Raw genomic sequence first — 17,524 nt, forward strand, 5'->3', positions numbered from 1 at the left:
CCTACCATTATTAAGTGAATTATTTTCATTATGTTCAGACTTGCATTTACCCCTTTTTTTTTTGCACGTTTGATTGGCTGATAACTAGTACTACTACCCCTCCCAACACAAACACACACTAACAACCTAGAAATACATGCCGCCGCCTCCGCCCCCTTCGAAGAGGAGGGATATTAGAAGTCCTTTTCGGCCACCACCAGCAGTAGCAACCGCCACTGTAAGTAATGTAAAAAGACGTCAATATTTTTGACGGGGCAAACGCCACTAATTTTGCTACTGTTAGTCGGACCTGCATTAGAGTTAGCATAGCATTAAACTGTGAACTTGTTAACCCTTCAAAACTCGAGCACACTGCAAAAACACACCTCTTTAAAACGAGTTAAATTCCCTTGTTTTCAGTGTAAATTTACTAGAAATAAGATTAGAGGTTGGAAACTCTTACTTCCCACCTTCCTCGAATGCAGCATCAGTCTGCTGAGTTAGCTGAAGGTCGGCAACATGGCGCTATGTGCATTTAGAGCCTGTGGAAACAGACAGAATACATGGGCAAAGGGAAGTTTCCAAAAATTCCCAAGGAAGAACAAGGAACAATATACCGTGTTTTTCGGACTATAAGTCGCAGTTTTTTTTTTCATAGTTTAGCTGTGGGTGCGACTTATACTCTGGAGCGACTTATGTGTGAAATTATTAACATATTATTATATCATTTCACGGTATTTTGGTGTTTTAGAGTGAGACCGATGGTTTGGTAAACTTGTTAGCATATTCTATATGCTATAGATATCTGAATAGCTCTTAATAGCTATGTTACGTTAACATACCGGCCACATTCGCATTTCGTTGTTCATGCATCATGTAACATCATACTGTACACTTATTCAGCATGTTGTTCTCTATTGTATTTTTATTTTAAATCACCTTTCAAGATGACATATCTGTTCTATGTGTTGGATTTTATCAAGTAAATTTCCCCCAAAAATGCAACATACTCCAGTGCGACTTATATGTTTCTTTTTCTCTTCATTGCGCATTTTTGGGCTGGTGCGACTTAGGGGCAGTTTACATGGTGACTCTGCAACACAAAGACGCAATGACTGAGTAGCGGAATTGCCTCGCGTGCATATGGAGTCGGCGAAGACGAAAAATTCTGAATCCTCGAAAGTGGAAGAATTCGATTGCGGGGGATTGATGGGGGCTTGCTTCGCATGCATATCAAAGGCTACTGCCGCGCCGGACCCGCGCCGATAACGTCAGCACTCGTACACATCATATTGGGCGTGCACAGCGATGCTATTTAACATTAAAAATTGCAAATGGCGGAACGTCGGCTTTAATTTACTGTTCTAATAATATTTTTAAATTAAAATATGTTGAATGTTTCCATTTTTGTGCCTTTTGGCGCAAAAAGAAAATGCCATTGCTTCGAATGGGCGGGCATGTTTTCTTCCGGGCTGAGGAGCCCCGTGGGGTCAAAGTGCGTCATTCGCTGTCGCCTTGTAAATCTGCACTGCCCCCTAGGGCTTGGCTTGAATACTACATCGTTTTAATGCGGAATTGCGACATTGTTGGAATGGAAACGAAACCATGTAAATGCACATTTGAAATTTTTCGTCTTCTCGGAGAGTCACCATGTAAACGGCCCCTTATACTCAGGTGCAACTTATAGTCCGAAAAATACGGTAAATTGGTTACTTGCTGCTGGCTACGACATAAAAAATCAGCGGTGAAAAAAAACGATGTGATATCACTCCGCCCTGCTCCTCTGCAGAGCTTCTGGATTACAAATGTTGCTGTTCATACTGCAATTATTGACATGCAATGGTAAGTTTTAAAACCTTTATCCTGAAAAAATAGCCAACACCATTGATTGCATGGGTCATCGATGACTTTCATGTGTGCATATGTTGTTTTTTATTGGCATGCTAAGTCGGCCCAATTGACGCGCACTAGCTTAGCCACTCCCGAGCCCAGAAACTAACAAATAACTGACAAACTACACAGAATTTATTGAAATCAACTCCACTGACTAATTAAACCCTCGCTAACGCGAAGATTACAGCTGGTGTCAAAAATTCTGAACTTCCCATTAAGTAGTATCTCCCCTCCGCAATCCCCGCCCCTCCAAAAAACAACTACTGTAAATTTCCTTCATATGAAGCAACGGGAACTTCCCCTATTTTGAAAAATAACTTTCTTCCATTAAATTAATAATTTTAACTTTTTTCATTTTTACATGGGAAACACATCAGCATACTCATGGGAAATGTAGCCCTGACCCCTGTTCACCTAATCTGTTTGGTCTTATTAATGTCCTGCCCCAGCAAAAATTGTACCAGTACATGCAGGTTATGCTGTTATAACGTCCCTACCAATGTTGAGACCAAACCTACGTCCTTGAGCCAAGGCACATATTTTCATGTAAAAAAAAAAATCACCATCAAACAAAAATGTAACACAAAATGTAAAATAAAGATTTCTTCTTAATTTACTCTGAAAGAATTCCCCCACTCCCCACCCCCCGCCAAGCCGCGGAAACGGCGACAGCCGTACGAAGTGCCGCTCTGCTGATGCCGCCTCCGTGAGTCCACCGGTGGGGGCCGACATTCCGCGCGTTCCCTTCCTGTGTTAACCCCTTGTACTGACTCCATGTTCCGAAAGTTTGAAGAGGGCTCACCAAAAACAGGTTGACAATTTATTCGTCGACAACTGTCAAAAAACAAGGCAAAAACAGACGACAGAGTGACAATTCTGGATCCCGGGTCGTTAAAACAACGGCTACATAGCAATGTTTCTGAGCAGCGAACCGTTTGTTATGTCAGTGCCCAGTCTTTTTGACGGCTGCGGTGGAGTGACCCGGGCCGAAGGTGTGGCTGGGTGTTGTTTTGATATCATCCCTCTGTGGCTGGTTTTGGGCGGTCAGGTTCGTGCGTCCTCCTTCGTGGCTGGGACGTGGTTGCCGCAGCGACCGACGCCGGTCTTGACGTCCCAAGCGGCAGCTATCAACTTGTTTTCCGGGCTGGGCGAGACGCTACTTGTTTTAGGACAGAGCGCCCTGCTCTTCGTCCTTGGAGTGGCCGGGAGAACTGATTGCAAGAGTTGGTGCGCCAATCTTGCTCGTGACGCACACGTTGGACTTCTGTGGTAAAATGGCGTTGTGTATCTATTCTGCTTCTTTTCATTAAACTGGTGTGCTATTTATTTTAGGTGTGTTAGAGTAGTACAAACAATCCTACAGTACATATGAGAAATGGTACTATTCCCTGATTGATTATATTAAGTGTGTTAGAGTAATGCAAACAGTTATATGGTGTGTGCGAGAAAGGTAACTATTCCCTTCACTCACAACTGGCTCAATGAATGTATGCCATGTTTTTTCTCTTATGCCTTTCCTGCTAATTGTATAGTCTTACTGTTTGCAAATGTGGGAGGGTTGTTTTTTTTCTCATTTATGTGAATTATATTTCTTTTTCTCTCAAAGCTTGCTAATTGTCGTCCAAACTGTGCTTTTCTTCCATGTCAGTTGCTGAGAGAGATTAACCGTACCAGTGTGTTTTTTTTCTCTTATTCCTTTCCTGCTAATTTTACAGTAGCCTATAGTCCTACTGTTTGCAAATGTGGGGAGGGGGTTGTTTTTTTCTCAGTTATGTGAATTATATTTCTTTTTCTCTCAAAGCTTGCTAATTGTCCCTCCAAACTGTGCTCTTCTTCCATGTCAGTTGCTGAGAGAAATTAACCGTACCAGTGTGAGCCGAGCCCTCCGTATCCGCAGACAAGCCGGCCAATCAGATCCCAGAGCTTACGTCAGCGCTAGCTTTAAAACCCTCCCAATGGAGTTTACGCTCGGTGATGGCCAAAATTACGGCGACTACCGCAATCGTCCATTGCAGAATGGCCAGGAATACGTGTTCTTTGTGCTCGCCCTGCTTGACCTTTCAGAGAACGTAAGATGCATGCACATCCTTGAAGTGCCTCAATAGGTTTTCGATTTTAACATTGATACATCACATGCTCTCTACAGACAATGTTCTCCACTAGCCCGTATTCCGATCCCGTGACATCATCAGATGTGGACCCGCAGCCAATTATTGACGAGGAAGAGGGCCTCCTCTGGGTTGTTGGTCCTGTGTTGGCTGTCATCTTCATTGTGTGCATTGTCATTGCCATCCTTCTCTTCAAAAGGTACCAGCTTCTGGTGTAGGCTTCACTTTAATGAACGACTGTGAATCCACATCCTTTTTACTCTTATCCATTCTAAAGTGTGTATATTTCTCTTTGGTCCAATTAAGGCTTTATCCGGCGGCGGGGGGGGGGGGGGGGTCGTTATACGTATCTGCTTTCAGTTTACAAACAGTGAGGGAGATATTGTCTTTCCAAATGAATGGGATGTAGATTCATTTATTGAACATTATCACTCTTTACGATAATTATCAGGCCTCCCAGTTGAAGCTTTATTAACACACATGAATAACAGCTGCAGCAGATACGGTATGGGAAAAGAAATGTCCATGATGCTAATGATCTTAAGTTCAGGATGATCACCGGACATTAATAAGCACCTTGACGCAGCTCTGCCGTGCAGAGTGATGCTTTTAAATATACATGCACGCATTTAAAATGCTTTTACAAGACAATGATAGCATGATGGATTCTTATTATAGGACTTGTTGTTTAATAATAAATAATAATCAAGGAGAAGAGGAAGTGCAGTTTTAGAAAACCGATAATAATCTTGTCTATCTTTGTCTATTTCTTTTTGTGCTCCTCTTCTTCAACCCGAATCCAGCAAACCCGACAGGTAACAACCTTTAAGCTTTTGTCTATAAAGTAGGGCTGTCAAACGATTAAAAATTTTAATCGAGTTAATTACGGCTCAAAAATTAATTAATGGTAATTAATCGCAATTAATCGCAATTCAAACCATCTATAAAATATGCCATATTTTTCTGTGAATTATATATATATTCTGTAAAATAAATTGTTGGAATGGAAAGATAAGACACAAGATGGATATATATATACATTCAACATACAGTACATAAGGACTGTAGTGGGCATTTCACTCTACTGTCATTTAAATCTGTCTATGCTGTCCTCACTCCGAAGCGTCTACTTTTTCCAACGCTAGACAGCTAGTGAACGACGCCTTAATAATCAGACATCTTCCTTTTTCATCTGATTTATTAATAAATTGGCCTCAAATCATTGTCCCCTTTAAAACTACAAAAAAAAAGTACACAAGCATTGCATTAGCAACAACGTTAGCTTAGCACGCTATACAGGTTAACTAAACATAAACAAAAAGCGTCTCATACAAAAAATATAACATTTCACTTATTAACATAATATGTACATTCTTTACAACAACCATACTTACGGACAAATCTTGTCCAAGGATCATATAAGCACAACAGAGACATCGTGCAGCCATATTGAACGAAAGGAGAAAAACAATAAACCATGTCGCAAAGCGACCACAAGAGTTCACTGTTAGCACAAAAAGCCTTGCTGTAAAACTTATCAAAAGGCAGAATACTGTCTGAGCGGGACATGTGCGTTAATTGCGTCAAATATTTTAACGTGATTAATTTAAAAAATTAATTACCGCGCGTTAACGCGTTAATTTTGACAGCCCTACTATAAAGTTATTTTTTGTTTTGCAAAAATAAGATTTGTCAAATCACTTATTTCTATTTGTGCAAATGAGACACCATCTTCCAAACACTCATTACTTCAATGCAGTAATTTGGTGAACGTGTGTGTGAATGCTAATGGATGTTTTGGCTAGCCAAAACGTCTAACGAATACAGTGGTAGCTCGACATACGATCGCTTCAACACACGATCTTTTCGACATCCGACGTAAAATTTGACTCGCCAGTTGTTTCTATATCCGACGACATGCTCGAAATACGACGACATGACAGCACTGCAGACGAACGCACAGCGGAATTTCTTGTGTAAGAAATCAACACAGGTTCCAAAAAGGTTGGTACAGGGGGTGAAACAAGGAAAAAGGTGACGCTTACCTTCTCAATAAAGATGCTAATCCGTGAACTGGTTCAACAATACATCCCCACGGTCCTCCTCCGACCACCGTTAGCCAGTCTTTATTAAGTTAAGCTTACAAGTATTATTTTGGTAACATCGCCAAAGAAATCGCCAGCTTCGTCACGTTTTTATCATTTATTTCACAACTTATTCAACACAAAATGCCTCCTGACCGCCAAAGTTGACGGTGTTCTCAACAAAAGTGAAAGTGAAACTCTCAAGCTCACCACTCTCGGGCGCGGTGCGTTCAGGTACAGCAAAAAAGTCTGCCACATTAGACCCCAATTTATAATTTATTTGTTTTGCTATGTGTAATTGTCATTTGTAATAGTACCAGCAGTATTTATTAAGGATTTAGTGTAGGTTTTTGGGCTGTGGAACGAATAAATGGAATTATAATGTATTCCTATTGGAAAATCCTGCTCGACATTCAACCATTTCGACTAACAAGGTCCTGGAACGAATTAACTTGGTATGTAGAGGTACCACTGTATATGCATTACCCACTATGGGTTGATGCGTTTAAGCTATTTTAACAATCCTTAATTATACTACAGATGTAAGTTGACTTCACAATAAGTTCTTTTTCAATCATCTCACAATTGTGCGTGACAGATAAAGTCCAATATTTCCGAACTAACAACTCACCTCAATTTGTTATTTGAACGAGTTTTAAACTGCGGCTCTGCAATTAAGCTTTACTAAACACTGGCCCAAAAAAATCAATGAAGATTTGTTTTTCTTTTTACACACTGCAAGCCTTTCGGCATTCACACACCAAACATCCAGCAAGATTTTAAGAAATGAGTTGAGGATTCACAAGGAATAGTACTTTTTTAATGCAGCGCAAAAGTGAATCAGGTTAAGCAGAATGTAAAAGTTGCCTTATGTTATTCCCAGAAAACGAGCCGAGGCTGAGGGCAGGAAAGGCAGTTTCCCCTGCAGCAAAGCTATGTCATCTCACCACCCCACTGATCCTGTAGAGCTCCGCAGAATCAACTTTCAGACTCCAGGTACGCACATCTGCGCAGAAACTCTGCTTTAACTGTCTTTTTTTTTTTTTTTTTTTTTTCATTTTTGTTTCCTTTGACTCTGGTATTGTTTCCTTTTCAGCCTACCGTGTATCAGTGTACCGAGGTTATCGGCGTTTGTCAAGTTAGTTGCTCTGCTCTCACAGTCCGCTAAAGATTTGCCGTCATGGTTTTCCTCCTCGCCAGTTCATTTCTCTCATTCTTTCGATCTGTCTGTGTTCATTTTAGACGTTCATGCTAACTAATGTCCATCCCGCTTAGGATGAAACTGCTTGAATTGACATCAACTCGTCAATAAGCCTTTGTTACACTGTGGAACCTCTAAGGTCGAATGCATTTTTTTTTCTAAGATGCTGGTCGATTCTTTCATTGACTTTATTTATTGTATCTAAAAAAATGTTTTTTCTATAATGGTATTAATTGAACAGGTAAGGTGACGCTAAAACTGTTATGTAAAAAGAACAAAAAGAAAGAAAAAAAAATAATAATAATAATAAACACATGCTCAGGAGATGTGACATTCTATGTCCCAAGAGTTAACTTCTGTAGCCAGGGGTCAGACCGCCAAGGCTCCCGCCTTTGGCTGCCGCCCAACTACCTACGCACCCGATCCCTTTGGCCCCTCCTACAGGTAGTGAGCCCACGGGAAGCCGGAACCACGTTGCCTTTTCGGGCTGTACCCGGCCACCAGACACTCGCCTTCGAGCCCCACCCCCAGGCCTGGCTCCAGAGAGGGTCCCCGGTAACCCCCATCCAGGAAAGGGAAACCTGAATCCATTAATATTGTTCATCATAAGGAGTCATTTTGAGCCATGTTTTGTCTGGCCCCTCACCTAGGACCTGTTTGCCATGCGTGACCCTGCCAGGGGCTTAAAGCCCCAGACAACATAGCTCCTAGGATCATTGGTACACGCAAACCCCTCCACCACGAAAAGGTGATGACTCAGGGAGGGGGGGATACAACCGACCGAAATGAGTGTCCTCTGCAGGGTGTCAGGGCTCTCCCTTAGAGATAGGGTGAGGAGCTCGGTCATCCGGGAGGGACTCGGTGTCGAGCCGCTACTCCTCCGCGTTAAGAGGAGCCAGTTGAGGTGGCTTGCGCAACTGGTTCGGATGCCTCCGGGACGCCTCCCTGGAAAGGTGTTCCGGGCATGTCCCAACGGCGGGAGGCCCCGGGGACGATAGAGGACACGCTGGAGAGACCATGTCTCTCGGCTGGCCTGAGAATGCCTTGGGATCCCGCCGGAGGAGCTGGTTGAAGTAGCAACCCAACCCCGGATTAAGCCGTGGGTGGGTGGATGGATGGATGGATGGATGGATGGATGGATGGATGGATGGATGGATGGATGGATGGATGGATGGATGGATGGATGGATGGATGGATGGATGGATGGATGGATGGATGGATGGATGGATGGATGGATGGATGGATGGATGGATGGATGGATGGATGGATGGATGGATGGATGGATGGATGGATGGATGGATGGATGGATGGATGGATGGATGGATGGATGGATGGATGGATGGATGGATGGACATGCTTGCTCAGGATTTACTTAGATGAAGAGCTACAGACATGACTCATTGTACAAAATACGCATATTGCGTCTTGCAAGGTGAGTCGCAATGTAAAGTGCAGTGGCACCTCGACAGTCGACACACGATCTTTTCAATATCCGACGTAAGATTTGACTCGCCATTTGTTTCTACATCCGACGACATGCTGGAAATCCGACGATTTATGACAGCGCCGTAGTTTCTTTGTTTTCCCGTAAGACGGACGCACGTCAGATTTTCTAGTGAGAGAAATCAACATGGGTTCCAAGAATGTTAGTGCAGGTGGTGAAAAAAGGAAAAAGGTGAGGCCTACCATTGAAATGAAGGTGGAAATGATAATGGCAATACGGCCGTAGAATCCCTACGATCCCGACGGTCCTCCGACGACCTCTGTTCGCGAAGGATTTTAATTATTTATTTCAGAACTTGTGCAACACCACATGGCTACTGTCCGCCACAGCTGAATATGAAAAGTGAAAGTAAAAAAGTCCTCTCTCACTCTGTCACGTCAGCCATGCGGTGCGTTTTGGTACACCACGCAAAACACATCCGCTACATTAGAACCCAATTCGTCACATTATTACAGGTATTGTTATTACTATTGTTATATTATTCCAATTTTTATTCATAATTTATTGGTTTTGCTCTGTGTAGTTGTTATTTGCAATAGTACCAGCAGGTTTTATTAAGGATTTAGTGTAGGTTTTCGGGTTGTGGAATGAATTAATGTATTTTTAAAATTTTTAAAATGTATTTTTATGGGAAAATCCTGCCTGACATACGACCATTTTGACTTACAAACAAGATCCTGGAACGAATTAACTTTGTTTGTAGAGGTACCACTGTATTTTGGATGTTCAGTGAATTTTCGTCGCAATATGGTGCAAATAGTTCCCTTTCGGATGATAAGGTTGTCATTTCACCTCTTTGTCATTACCTTTATCACAAAACAAGAAAGAAGACCAAGAAGGACGTACATTCTTTCTTTTCCTCACTTACATGAAGTATTGACATGTTTTCACAAAATAATCATTGGAAACAAAACAGGAAAAAGTCTCAAATATTACAAATATTTTTTAGTGTGATACAATGCAGTTCTAGGAAGCACCCACAATAATCCAGAGTAAATCAAAACTGATTATAATTTAATTTAAAGCCACTTTTTTGTAAAATTTAGTTTCTCATATCTTTTCAAAAAACATTTTTTTATTCAAGAGCACTCGGGTTTAGAGGTTCCACTCTATTGTATTTAAAGTGTTTTTTCTCCAATGTTGAATTTTTAACCGCCTTTGTCCAAGCCTTTTTTTTTTAATCTCCACCAGCCGTGTCGCACAGACTCAAAGGACATGTTATTGTGCCTCAGTAACTTTCCAAACACGCACATTGTACTTTCTGTCTGCTTTGGAGAGAGAATGGTCACTTAACAAAGAAACACTTCCATTCGCTTTCTCTGCTGTGACTGGTCACAGCTAAAACAAGAAAAACCCTCTGAGGACCCGCTTAACTCTTAACATTTTCTTTTCAAAAACAAGTGCAGTCGTTCATGTTCCAAAATGACCTTTTTTTTCTATTCTCTGGCTCGGCAGGCATGGCAAGCCACCCCCCTGTTCCCATCTCGGAGCTGGCAGATAATATTGAGCGCCTCAAAGCGAACGACAATCTCAAGTTCTCACAAGAGTATGAGGTAGGCACGCATGAGTATATTGTCACTTAACTCATTCACTCCCAGCCATTTTCACTGGAGCAAGGCCCTTCGCTCCCGGCCGTTTTACTGGATTTTGACTGATTTTGCAAGGCCCACAGAAAATGCTATTCTATTGCTATATAAACATGGAACCCACCAAAAGAAAGATTAGACTCTAATCTTTCAGCTGAAAAAAACAGTTCATATCTTTTTCTATTCTTTAGAAAACAGCATTAGAAAATAGCTTGGTTTGTGCAATTTTCCAATTTCTGATGAAAAATGGAGAAATTGAGCTTTTTGTGAAAGCATACATTTCAAACATAACTTTGACTTATACACAGCTGTTTTTTGCTTTAGTTACACCCCAAACATCTGATTAATTATTTCCTTTTACAAAATAAGATGAACAACAAGACAAATAGAGCTTTTGATAGCAAAATAACAATTTATTTACACATAACTAACTGAAAGATGACGCTGTTCTGGCCGCGACAGCCGGTTAAAGTTTTCCCTCATCGCCGTCTGTCTCATAAAGATGAATTTTTTTGAGTCTCTGCTCGCGAGCAGCACGGACTCAAAGGCATCGTCCGCTGCACTAGTGGTCCCGGTCGTTCTGCTCGGTCGTCTAGCGCCTGGCATCCCGGGCGTCCTACCGGTAGTTCTGCTCGGTCGTCTGCCGACTGGCATCCATTCGGTCATCTTTCGCCGGCGCCGGCCATGCGGCTTGGCCGTTCGTTGCCGTTGAATCGGGTTGCAGGTCTTACCAAATGCGCTACTGCCCTCCAGTGGCCAGTTTTTTGCTTTAAAATGGATTTTCAGCTTTGTGCTTTGGAGCTAAATTGAATCACGACCCAGAGATAAGACCTAAAAGACCTATTAATACGTCTTTGGGACACTGAAACAATTAAAAGTAGAACGTATTTATATGTTTTTGGGAGCAAATGAATTAAAGAGTTAAATTGAGACTAATACAAGGGTGCCCAAGTCCGGTCCTCGAGAGCACCTATCAACCTTGTTTTCCATGTCTGCCTTCTTTAACACACCTAAATCAAATGATCAACTCATCAGCAAGTGCTGCAGGAGCCTGATAACGAACCTGATCATTTGATTCAGGTGTGTTGAAAGAGGGAGACATGTAAAAAAAAGCTGGATAGGGGCTGTCGAGGACCGGACTTTTTGTAACCCCTGATCTAATATTTTGCCCAGTTTAACAAATTTGGATGAACTTCTCATATATTCCCCCTGAATTTTACTTTGTTTGAACTGGACAAACTTTCAGGACAAGCATTTTAGATTGGGTTGTGTTGTGGCAGCAATAGAACAGTCAGTAAGGACTTTCATATTTAAGACTCGTCCATACATTCATTCATTTATGCATTCATTGATTTATTTTTTTGCTTACTGCTAACCTTGTTCAGGGATGTTAGTAAGCTCAAGGTATCCCAACTGACCATTGGCAAAAGGCAGAGTACACCTTGGTCTGACCATCCGTCAATCAAAGCGCATAAGATTGGCACTTAAGGGAAACTTTTTCTTTTGCGTGTTTATATAATGAGCCGCTGTAGCTACAGAACACCCATACAGATGCGCAAATTCATTCGCCAACATGCCCAAAGTTCAACTACATTCAATTGCTGCTTTTGACAATGATAGATGAACTTGAGTTGCTCTAAAAAATATATTTTAAAAAAAAAAAAAAAAACTATTTTTACATTGAGCACACAGTAACGTTTTTAAAGTTATTCCATAATTAACTCGTTGGCTGCCATTAACAGTGATGGACAAACCAGAGTTGCTATAGAATAGAATAGAATAGTCTTTATCGTCATTGTCAACAATGCACTGATCCCTCATTTTTTGCGGTTAATGGGGACCAGAACCCACAGTAACGTTTTTAATGTTATTTCATAATTAACTCGTTGGCTGCCATTAACGGTGATGGACAAACCAGAGTTGCTATGAAATAGAATAGAATAGAATAGAATAGAATAGAATAGAATAGAATAGAATAGAATAGAATAGAATAGAATAGAATAGAATAGTCTTTATCGTCATTGTCAACAATGCACTGATCCCTCATTTTTTGCGGTTAATGGGGACCAGAACCCACCGTGATAAGTGAAAAACCGCAAAGTAGTGCAAAAAAGTTTGTGAAATGTATTTATTCAAATTTAAGATTGGAAAAGAGGTACATATAAGACATGTATGATTATATATTATCATGTATAATAAATCCTTTTTTAAGCACTTCAAGTGTAATAATTATGAAAAGTTTTAAACATCTCGCTGTCCCACCAATTTTTTTTAAACAAGAATAAAGTAAAAAACGCTTGTCTTTAATAAATGTATCATTGAGTGAGTCTGCTCAAATCCGCTCAAACTGCGCCCTCTTACACACACTGAGTTGCCACAGCAACTGTTTAACAAGTTAAACGATGATTGACGCATGCAGCGCTTTGAAGTTTCGGCTTCAAGGCGTCTCTGGCAAGATCAAACCTTAACGTCTGTCAATCATCGTTAACTTTAATGAGCAACTCCAGTGCACTGCCTGACCAAGAAAAGCGGCAGGTGCAAGATTGAGGGACTACGTGATCGGATTAGGATAGCTCTATAAAATGCTACATTGATTTTTTTTTTTTTTTAAATTGAAAATAAATAGCGAGGGATCACTATATTGGTCTAATTAACTAGGCCAGTTCTAAAATTAGATATTAATTAATGTAAAGATTCTGTTTAATTTTTTGGGGGGGGCGCTGCATAGATTTTCTTGTGCGCTGAGTATGTGCAAGGAGTGCGTGACTGCGCACACACGCAGCTTAGCGGGAACATTACCCACGCACATACACATTAATACACTCGAGCACAGGTGCATGTGATAATTGGTATTAAAAATTGGAAAATTGAGATGCTCACATATGATTGGCTAAAATAGTAATTGTAACAGCATAACATCTCTGTCCCAATGTTGGACGGCCACTTCCGGGAAATACTGGCTTTTATTTACATTTTCACTATTAGATATCTGAAAAATGAAAAATTTTTGTTGTTGTAGTTTTTTTTTTTTTTTTTTTTTTAACTATTTATTAAACACGTTTCTTTCCTCTGGGATGGATATGATAGTATGTTGTCTTTCCCTTTTAATGTTATTTCATGAATTAACTCATTGGCTGCCCTTGACGGCAATAGTCATCCAATCCATTTTGACTGGAAGGAGTAACAACGATGAATGCCAGCTATCCCAGTTAAAATGGATTTAGTTGGGACAGGCCAAGATGTTTTGTATGACTTGACACACTCCAAAATATTGTAGCAAGTAATCCCAAAGGAGTGGGAAATGTAAACAACTGCATACTTTATATTGATCAAAGCGATGCAAGATTGAGCGCATTTCCCATTCTGCTGTCGTGCTCTTATCCACACAGCTCAGAGATGAAAATTGGAAATGCAGGGCTCAAGGAAAGTTTGCTTACAGCCAGATTGTTATCCGGTCCACTGGTGCAGAAAGAGCAGAGACGCAGATAGAAATATAAAGGCACTGCAGCCACAACATGAGACGCATAAAGCCATTCAGTGTGTACTTGGCTGAAGTTTTTCTTGCACCATGGGCAGTGTCCATCACAAAACGTTCCCCAAAATGCTGGTAGTTTAGCAAATAGAGTCAGTATCACAATTAGTTCCACAGAGAGATATTAACCATGCTTCTTTAGATCATGTCTGGATTGAGTGATGGAGACGTGAGCCTCTAATTGGCTCCCACACGAGTGGGAGAAATGGTGTATGGCAGCCTTTAAGAGGAAGACAATTTCCAAAAGAGAAGAAAAACAGCATGAGGATGTTTTAAACGCTTTGGGAGAGGGCACGGAGAAGGATGGACGAGCCGGTGTAGAAAGCAGCCGTGCAGTTTGAGCCTCCTGGCTTTCTCTCTGCATGACTGTGTGCTTTGTTCACTTGCGAGCCCCTAACGAGCGAGCGGGAGAGATGGATAGCCAAGGCATTGAGGGGGAGAGCAGAAATGATTGCAGTGAAATAATCGGACACACATGATATTGGGCAGAGCACACACATGCACGCATGCGTACCCACAGTACCACCTCTGTCCATTTCCCCCCAACCTAGCAATAATTATGTGTGGTATAATATTCACAATTGCTAAATTGCTCTGGCTCTCTTGTCCTCATCTCTCTCCATTGACGGCTTCATAATGACCTCATGTCTGCCTCTCCCTGCTCACAGAGATGCTTACACTGTAATTACCCTCCAGGAACTTAATGTGTTGGTCTAACACAACTATCCTCTCTTTCCCAAAGGAATCTTTTTGAGCGCGTATCATCTTTCTCTGCTAGTTCTTTCTTGTAGACAGCGGAAAGTCCCTACCTCATTTCTGTTCTGTTTCTTGAAACTCAAGATCCCATTTGGCCTGCATTTCTTTAATATGCACTTTGTACTTGATTCGGAATGATCAGTGGTGCATTACGATTGGCTGAAGTCATAAGCGGATTTTAAGGGGGGGGAAGGGAGCCAGGCCCCCCCTGGTGGCCGAAAAATGTCATTGCATGTAATTGACTTTTCTATATATATACTGCCAATGGGTTTTCCCATTGACTGTGTATCACATACTTGTTCTCCCCACTGTATATATATAAAGGGTGACCCAAAAAAAACGGGCCCCAACTCTAATTAGGCCCCGTTTCATAGTGTTTTGTCAGAATGAAATGAAACTTTGGTCATAACTAGTTTATTATATTCAAAACATCACATCAAAACACTAGGGTCTTTGGCCTTTTTTTCTCCATTCTACAGCATATGTTCTAGATGGCCTCCATTTAGCTCCATGCATTTCTTGAGGCGCAGCACGAAGTTGTCCATGACGTTCTTACAGACTGAATTGGTAATGGCTCTCATCTCCTCCCTGATGGCTTTCTTGAGTTCCGTGATGGTTCTGTGTTTCCCTGCGTAGACTCTGTCCTTAAGATAGCCCCAAAGAAAAAAATCTGGGGGGCTTAGGTCCGGGCTATGGGGTGCCCACTCAAAATCAATCTTGAGACTGATCACTCGTCCTCCGAAGTTCTCTTTCAGCCAATCTCGGGAAAGGTTTGAGGTGTGAGAACTTGCTCCGTCTTGCTGGAACCAGAACTTGCTCATGAGTGACGGGTAGATGGTATGGAGCTCATTCTTGAAGGTTTTGAGGACCTCCACATACCGCTCCTTGGTGACTGTCACTGCTGCGCCAGATTCTTCGATGAAGATTGGTCCAATGATGCCTCTGGCCGAGATTGCAGCCCACACCGTGCACATAGGAGAGTGCAGGGGCTTGGTGGCTACTTCATTAGATGAAGCCCACTTCCATCTTGATGGAAAGGCGAACTCCAAGACAAATGTCTTCTGGGGGTCCTCCAGACCCAATGAAGTAGCGCCTCAAGAAATGCATGGAGCTAAATGGAGGCCATCTAGAACATAAGCTGTAGAACGGAGGAAAAAAGGCCAAAGACCCTAGTGTTTTGATGTGATGTTTTGAATATAATAAACTAGTTATGACCAAAGTTTCATTTCATTCGGACAAAACACTAAGAAACGGGGCCTAATTAGAGTTGGAGCCTGTTTTTTTTGGGTCACCCTGTATATATATATAAGTTGTAAAGCAATAAAACAAAAATGAATGGAATTAACAAAACAAAACAAAAAGTTTTATAATTGGTCAAAATTATTTTCGAGCACCTTAGACCAGGGGTTTTCAACCCAGTCCTCAAGGCACACTGTGGGTCCTGGTTTTTGTTCCAGCCGATCCAGCAGAGACAGTTGAACCAATGAGGCTTCTGCTAAAACAAGCCACACCTGACTGCAATCAACTGATTGCACTTGTAAAACACCAGATTGGGGAAAAAGTGTTGTCATCTTGTTTGGTAAGAATGAAATCCTGCACCCACAGTGTGCCTTAGTGGAATAGGTTGGGAACCCCTGCCTTAGACAGTCATTTGCTTTGCATATATACAGTATATATATATTAGAGCAAAATATATTTTTAAAGATGATTTTTTTTTTCTTTGATTGAAAACTTTTTGGGGGATTGAATGATTTAGACACAAATGTCCTAATCATAATATGGCACAAACACAAAAAGGATTGCTTCAATCAAAGCAAACTTTTTCAATGAAAAATTAAGTGTTCAAATGCTAATTTTTCAATCTCAAATAATTTTTTCGCATTCAAAGACTTTTTTTTCTAATATTGAAATTTTTCTTATTTTGATTGAAGTGATTTTTCTATTTGAGTATCTATATTTTTTTTTAATCAACTTATTTTTTTGATTGAATAATAAAGAGAAAAATGTCCTAGCCAAAATGTGGCCCAAACACAAACCAACATTACTTCAATCAAAAAGTTGCTTCAATTAAAAAAAAAAAAAAACGTCTTCAATCAAAAAAATAAATAAAAATTCATCAAAGAAAAATAGCTTTCATGTGCATTTGTTGAGTTTCAATCTTATTTTTGCATTCAAACACATTTTTTTTGATTGAAGCGACTTTTTTTGGGTTGAAAATATATATTTTGACTTAAGCAACTTTTTTTTTAAATTGAAGCAACTTTTTTTGATTAAATAATAAAGACACAAATCTGCAGACATATGGCTCCGCCGAGGGGATACAATTTTTGACTGGGGTAATTACATTGGCACGACACCGTCGGGCTGCCAAATTCAATGGATGACGATCTTGGCGAAAAGTATTGCCTAAGCAGCCTTAGAATTCCCCTCAAGAATGATGGGAAACAAAAAACACTCATTGTCAACCTATTATTTTAAATATTCTTGTAAGTTAGTTTTATTGCTGACACTGCGTTTTGGGGTCATCAACATATTGTGCCCCTAGCCCCAAAAGTCAAACTCCGCCTATGGCTGAAGTGAAACTGTACTTCACTAGGTGACCAACTGGCAGCCGGACCAGGATCTTGTCCACCTTTTGCCTAAAGTCAGCTATGATAGATTCCCCACATCTTTGAACAGAATAGGCGGTACTGAAAATGAACGGATGGCATGAGGACAATGGAGGAAGCCTTGATAAATGCAGTGTCTCAGGATTCTTTCAATCTCATCCATGTTCAGCCAGAAATGTACCTCAAAGGATGTGCCCATCCCTTTTTTTGTCCTCTTCCTCCTCCTCCTTAAAACGAGCAAACCAGGGCTTTCTTTTTCAACAATAAAAGAA

General features: G+C 41.0%; 1 protein-coding gene across 27 annotated transcripts in view; it reads left to right on the forward strand.

The window, feature by feature from the left end:
• The window catches only part of LOC130920019 (receptor-type tyrosine-protein phosphatase delta-like), a 401,349-nt gene that overhangs the window by 344,350 nt on the left and 39,475 nt on the right, over positions 1-17,524 (forward strand). For 18 of the 27 annotated variants that reach the window (XM_057842767.1, XM_057842771.1, XM_057842776.1 and 15 more), the window contains 5 exons: positions 3,717-3,941; positions 4,019-4,179; positions 4,784-4,795; positions 6,948-7,060; positions 10,225-10,322. In XM_057842767.1, coding sequence (XP_057698750.1) covers positions 3,717-3,941; positions 4,019-4,179; positions 4,784-4,795; positions 6,948-7,060; positions 10,225-10,322 — 609 coding nt within the window. The remainder of the gene's footprint in view (positions 1-3,716; positions 3,942-4,018; positions 4,180-4,783; positions 4,796-6,947; positions 7,061-10,224; positions 10,323-17,524) is intronic. The other 9 variants (XM_057842773.1, XM_057842780.1, XM_057842784.1 and 6 more) reach the window with 1 other exon arrangement.

Source organism: Corythoichthys intestinalis, chromosome 8, assembly GCF_030265065.1.
Source record: "Corythoichthys intestinalis isolate RoL2023-P3 chromosome 8, ASM3026506v1, whole genome shotgun sequence".
NCBI classification, from domain to species: domain Eukaryota; kingdom Metazoa; phylum Chordata; class Actinopteri; order Syngnathiformes; family Syngnathidae; genus Corythoichthys; species Corythoichthys intestinalis.